This window comes from Diplotaxodon limnothrissa, linkage group LG18 (genome assembly GCF_057381915.1).
Source record: "Diplotaxodon limnothrissa isolate DT_005_m linkage group LG18, D_limnothrissa_male_GT1.1, whole genome shotgun sequence".
NCBI lineage: Eukaryota > Metazoa > Chordata > Actinopteri > Cichliformes > Cichlidae > Diplotaxodon > Diplotaxodon limnothrissa.
In genome coordinates, this window is record NC_140613.1 from 18,886,498 (window position 1) to 18,893,134 (window position 6,637).

At 45.5% G+C, this 6,637-nt stretch overlaps 1 protein-coding gene across 1 annotated transcript; it reads right to left on the reverse strand.

The window, feature by feature from the left end:
* Positions 1-219: 219 nt before the first annotated feature.
* On the reverse strand, positions 220-2,778 carry fam131aa (family with sequence similarity 131 member Aa). The gene is made up of 5 exons (XM_085378819.1): positions 2,725-2,778; positions 2,435-2,546; positions 2,163-2,345; positions 864-1,001; positions 220-758 (listed from the first exon to the last, which is right to left on the reverse strand). Exons 1-5 carry the CDS (start codon positions 2,776-2,778, stop codon positions 220-222), a joined length of 1,026 nt encoding a protein of 341 aa, XP_085234945.1.
* Between the last annotated feature and the right edge of the window lie 3,859 nt (positions 2,779-6,637).

Below are 6,637 nucleotides of genomic sequence, written 5' to 3' on the forward strand. Positions count from 1 at the left end.
AACAGCATTACATTCTGATTGAACTCTCTCAACATATTGACTGTTTACAGCAGCGATAAACAGTGGAGCAAGATCAGTATGAAAGGCTTGGAGGATGAGAGACAGGAGACAGAATGAGTGGAGGAGGAAGGAGAAGAGGAGGAGGAGGAGAGGTGTAAGGATGAAGCATAATATCCAGAATCAACACAGACTCAAGGGGACAAAAAGGTGGACGACACATCACATCAAATACTCTTTTTTTCCTTCTGCTTCTTCTCTCTCTTCTTCTTCCTCATCGAATGACGCCACCCCGGAAGACGCCCGGTCAGAGAAAAAGCTCCTGGGGCTGCAGTGCCACACCCGGACCTCGTGAAACACGCTGCCTTCCTCTTCCTCCTCGTCTTCCTCGTCCTCCTCTCCAGGAGACTCGGAGTGAGAGGTGGAGTAGCAGGAGTCAAACCTGCTGCTCCTGCACCTCGGCCTCCACTCGGGCTTGCTGTGGATGCACACTTCGCTGCGGTGCTCCTGCAAAGGAGCCGGCTGCTCCTCGAGGCTATCCAGCCTCTCCTCCTCTTCCTCCTCCTCCTCCAGGCACGTACTCATGGAGTCGCTGGGCAAAGTGGGTGAGTTGCTTTGTGATGACTGTGGGGCATTTTCAGTTGCTAGCCTGCCACAGGGCAGGCTGCTGTTGTGGGAGCCCAGGGGACCATCGGATGGTGGCGTCTCAGTCCGGTCCACCCCGGGCGGTGCTCCAGAGGTGGAACTGTAGATGGTGGCTTCTGAAGGAGGAACAAAGAGTCAGAAGACCGGGAAGTGGATTCACCGATGAGGTGACAGGGTGCAAAGATGAGATGTTTGATGTAGAATGATGCAAAGTTGGATACCTGAGTTTTGGCTGGATACCGTGTGAGTCTGTCCGCTGATGTGGGAGTCTTCATCATTGAAATCTTCCTCATCATCGTCATCCACAGATGCCCAAGCACGTAGCTTAGCCTCCGCGATGGCAAACTGCTCGGCCACTCCTAGCAGGAAAACAGGTCCGACAAATGAAGCTAGATTAAGGTGGCTGTAATGTCATTTCAAACTCTAAACTGTGTATTTACTAATGTTGTCTGCAATACGGTGAGAAAAAAAGTGAATCATCTTGCTTATCTTTATCTCACAACATCTTATACGGGACAGAAACAAAGTGAGTATTCTAGTGATGACGTGGACCAGCTGATAGCTCAGCTTATACTCATACTGCAAGCCACATTGCAACCCATGGTCCTCTTCATGCCATGTCTATTAAGTTGTTTGCATGACCAGGATTCTTGCTGCCTCTCTCTGCCTACGCCCTTTCACATACACATGTTAAAGTGCAGCGAGGTCCCACAACACAACAAATATAAATTACTGCAGATGGAAGCAACAATCTTCTCTGGATGTTAATGGTCCAGGCAATACAAAAGGGAGGGGGGAGGAGTAAAGGTGAATTTCTATCCTCCTATTATTTGCTAATTTACCTGAGTGTGACATTGTCTGAGTCATCTCTGCCACCGATGTGTCACTATGAGCCTTAAATAAGAGCGTCAAATCAGAATTCCCAGGGTTACCTATTCAAACGGCTTGAAAAAATGACCCATAAAAAAGAAACTAACACATAGTTTTCTGCTTTTACTTAAAGTGACCCAAAAAATTCATTACAGAAAATAATTTCATTCAATTTAATATTATCATAACACAGCTAATTGTTTAAGTTCGCGAGCTTCGCTGTGTGGCATACGCAGCTGCATATCAGTCAGCCTCTCTCTCTCTCTCTTTCTCTCTCGATCAATCCACACCGATGGCACTGGTGCCACAGATGATGAGTCACAGCAAAACAACAGGAGCTGCTGTAACATTGGTGGCCAGTGAAGTGATTGGGGAGAGTATCTAACAGGCCACCATCTGCTGCCAAGACAAGCCGTCACCCAGGAGACACGATGGTGGGCGGAGCAAACCGCTAACATGCAGGAGTTTTAGGGCATTAGATGTATGACAGAAGGTGAGAGAAAGCCAGATGAGAGGATGCATGTTCCCACACACACACACAAAAAAAAATTACAGCTAATTATCCTGTATGTGTGTTCTCGAATAGCATTTTAATCTGAATATCAAACATTCTGCTGGCCGAGAGGTCAGAAGGTCAAAGAAGTCAGTACCTGCAGCAAAACGAGCCTCCTTCTCCCCTTCAGTCAGATTGCAGTAGGAGCTGAACTGGGAGTGTGCGGCCAGTGAAGGAGCTGCAGGTTTAGGCCAACCTTTCCACTCGATGAGGTGAGCGACCCGGCCCTGAGCCAGCGAGGTGGGCTTTGTCATGTGGTCTCTCACTGCCTGAGAGATACCTGGACGGGGGAGAGGTAAAGGCCAGGGTTTCATGTTTAAATTCACAGCATATAGATGATAACGAGGCTAGTGCTAGAAAGATCATCACCATTCAAGGAGGATCTGGCAAGCGCTGCAAACTCATGAATGCCGGCAGATTTCCGTGAGTCTGCTGGAGATTTTCCGGACTTTGGAATCATTTCAATCTCCTCAAATTTCACCTGTAAAACAAAATTATTAGTTTTTAGAAAGAAAAACTAGATTTGTGCGCCACATTCAGAATTAGTCTGCCATTTCAGTATTCCCGCACTTGTTTATATTGTACAGCTTTTATTACAGATGACACCAAATCTGGCGCACAGACCGAGTTCAAGAAATAAAACCTCTTGATTTTCCTACCTCTTCCTCTGTTTTTGTCTCCATTCTTTCTCTACTCCTGGACCTCAGCTTCATCGTGGACGTGCAGAGATTGTATCACGGCACAGCGCACAAACGACTAAAAGTCACAGCTTGCGTTCACTGGTTTAAACCACCAGCCAGACAAGCAAACATCAATGGCCTACATTTACCGCACAGATGCTAAAGCCACGATAAGCCTGTGCAACCGGTTAGAATGGTTGGGGTGGAGGGAGGCGAGCGCAATTGCGGCAGTTTCCATGCGTCTGAGCAAACATATGGCGTGTGACCAGCACGGGTAAGCAGCTCCAGCTGGGCCTCCTCATTGCAAAGCTGCAGATTAAAATGATAGCGCTACCTAACTAACTCCACAACAAACACACATGGCCACACTGAGCAGATGTGATGGGTCAGCAAAATCTACAATGTGGCTTACAGTAGCCGGAGCACAAGATGGATTTGTAATATGTTGTGTTTTCAGGCCATCTGACTAGCAGGAAAGGAAACTGTGAGCACGTGCATGAGTGGACAGATATCCTTAAGCAGATTGACCTCCAAAGCGGCTAAGAAAGACGAGGCCCCTGACAGCATTTAAAAGCTCACACTGAAGTCAGCCATGAAAGTAAATGTGTGTCAGAGGCAAACAGGTGGGTAGGGACTCTGGGAGGACGTGATATGAAGGTGCAACCAGCTCTGTTCAGAGGAAAGCTTCAGCTGTTAAACACCCGTGAGACGTCACTCATGCTGAAGGCTGATAAACACAACACATGTCCAGCATGTACAGCTCAGAGCGGCTCCCTCCAGCGAGACCGACAGCTCGCCTCTTTAATCATGCAGGCACAATAAATCTACAGCTTTTACTTGAACCTGAATATCAAAGGCAGCCACTGCTGCAAATGTGGATTAGGACATATGGAAATTAAGCCTTGACTACAAATGGAGACGTGTCCAAAACTGCCTGTGACGTGAGTTTTTGTCCTGCAGTTTTCCCTAATCTGTTCTTTCCTTTAATAATTTAAAAGAAACTGAAACTGTCAGGGAACATTAAGAGTCTGAACAAGATTAAAGGGTACTCATTAAGAGTTCCCTTATATTTCTGTCAGAAATGTAACAGTGTAACAGTTTCAAACTCAGATCAGAACATGTGAGTGTGAGCCAAACGCCTCACCTACCTGCTCAAACCTTGTGTCTGCAAGGGGCAGATAGATAAGTGTCTTAAATGGGAGGGGCAAAGACTAAAACTACTTGTTTCAGAGTGAATGTACTGTGCAGGAGAAATAAGGGATATTTTGAACCATGCAAAGCGACTCTAGTAGAATTCTGGGATCAAAATATGGTCTCTTATTCTTATTTAAATCTTATTTCCTATCCCATTAATCAGCTCAAACTTATTATGGGAACCTCTAAAAAGGGTGCAGGGTAATAGACGATGATCACATCTCTTCATTTGCTTTAAATGTCTGCAGTTTTACTATTTTAATATTCGTCAGCCCACAGGCGACCACAGAAAAATGTAACCTTCAATAAACTTAATGAGCAACTATTTGTGATTTAAAAAAAAAATCCGTTTTTGTTTCTATTCAATAATAAATAATAATAACAGAAGAAAATAAATGATTTAAAAACATCACACTTGCATTTGTAAATCTTGTGTTTCATTCTTTTTTCCCCCAACCAGTGCACCTGCATATAATTTGGCCTCTCTGGAGCAGTTAATTACGTGAGGTGCTTTTAAGCGTGCGTGCACACACACGCAAACACACATCCCCACCCCCCTTTTTAGTTTTTTTTTATTTTTACATCTGACAAATGCTGCTAATTAGCACCTATGATAATAACAGCCACATGTGTAACTGCGCTTCTAATTAACTCGCTCTAGGCCTTTTTCCCCCCTCACGAGGTGTTTGGATTGTTTTGTCCACTCCCTGCAGAGGCAGACCAGTTTGCGACTTCCTGACATTAACATATGCGTGACTAAACATATACAACAGGGCTGATGTGTCGTCTGACACCTCCAGAGACACTGATTGTGACTTAGGGGACCAACAAGTGGGATCGAGCTAAGCCAGCGTGTCTGCAGCCAAACATCTTCAGCTCGGAGGAAGCTGCAGTGCTCATATGTGAGGAGGGTTTTTTTCTTCTTCTGGAAATGGTGCATTCAAGCAACAGAAGCGGAACGCTGATGGCTGAATAACACATCACCCCGCCATTGATGACAGATTACGCAGAAAATAACGCAGGAGAAGTGCGGATGCTGCAGCAGCAGGTCCCCGGGAATCTCTGAAGTCTCCATCTGCATACCAATAGCTCCATACCCGCATCGGGTAAACACCAACAGCACCTGCCATTTATCTGCACCTCTACCGCTCTATCGGGGTTCGTGTGGTCGGAATCGTTCCCCGCACAGCCACTCTCGGTACCTACCTGTAAGTCGGACCGCGGCGGCTCGTCATAATGCCTGTAACGTCTCCAATCCGATCAACAGATGTCACCGCGCTGTTCGTCCTCCAGCTGCAGGGTCTGCAGTAGAGCATTAAAGCGACGCTGACGGCGGAAACATCTTCCCAACTCCAGCATCAGCTACATCTCCGACACAGACGGACGCACCATTTGTTGCTCGCTATGTGGGTTACATAGGCTGTCCGAATGTCTCCCGATGGCAAGCGTCATCAACGCAAGGCGGTGTCATTGCACCCGCCCCCCTCCATGCAGCCAAGAAGACACAGCAACCTGCAGCTTCAGTCTTTCCTAGAAACCGCACGTTTTTAATCCCCTTTCGTCTAAGGCACCAGCAGTACGCACGCAGGACGGATGTGTTGAAATTTACTTACTGCAGTAAAAATAAAAAAGGGGGTGATCGTTCCAAAAAACGGGTTTCCGTCACGAGTTTGACCTTATTTGTCCAGTTTTGTGAGCGACAAGATGAACAAATCAGACTTTAAAAAAAAAGAGCAAAAGAAAAACATTAAAACCGTGATTCGAGGTTAAAGGTCAAAACCGTGCAACCTCCGACAGTGAACTCTCTAAACATTTAATAAAAGGTCCATTCATTTGCATTATAATTCATTTACAATGTGTTTATATGGCATCATATCCTGATTTGGACAAGGCCTCGACAATAGTCACAACGACATATAACCCGATATCTTCTTATAGTTTATGTAGATTGACACTTTAAAATAAAAGTGCATCATCTGTTACTCTGAAAATCAATTTGTAACATCGGGGTTTAAGTCAGGAAATGTATATTTTAAAATATACATTGGCACAGATTCAAAGTGCTGGAAACATTCCTCATTGATTTCGGTTAGCACTGACATGCTGGCATCACAGAGGTGCTGCAGATCCATGATGCAAATCTCCAGATCCACCACATCCCAAGGGTACTCTTTTGGATTGAGATCTGGTGACTGAGTACAGCGAGCTCATCGTCACATTCACAAAGCCAGTTTGTGATGATATGAGCTTTGTGCGTGGTTCTACTGGAACCAGCCATCACACTTTTCTGTTGCACCGTTGTTTCTGCTTCATTCTGTTCTGTCTGGTGTTGCACCGTTTTTGGTTTTTTGCAGCTTTTGCACACCTGCACTTTATTATGTAGTCCTGTGTTTATTGTCTGTTATACGTAGCACCATGGTCTTGGAGGACCGTTGTCCTGTTTCACTGTGTACTGCACATGGTTGGAATGACAATAAAGCCACTTGCCCTGACCGGACGACGGGTACACTGTGGTCATCTAAGGATGAACACGGTCAGTAACAATACTCAGACTGTGGTGTTGAAGTCATTCTCAGTTGGTACTAAGGCACTTTTCCCATATTTGTAGGTCTGCATGGACAAATCTTCAAAACTAGAAACTGATTGCAATATGGATCAGTAAAACCACAGTGGAGGGACTCGTTTTTCATCTCATCAA

Bases quoted from the DNA above. Each gene is read 5' to 3' on its own strand.
- fam131aa (XM_085378819.1), bottom strand. From the start codon at position 2,778: ATGAAGCTGAGGTCCAGGAGTAGAGAAAGAATGGAGACAAAAACAGAG. The intron at 2,346-2,434 runs GTGATGATCTTT...TCCCCCGTCCAG, and splicing joins TGCCAGATCCTCCTTGAATG to GTATCTCTCAGGCAGTGAGA. The intron at 759-863 runs GTATCCAACTTT...TTCCTCCTTCAG, and splicing joins GGTATCCAGCCAAAACTCAG to AAGCCACCATCTACAGTTCC.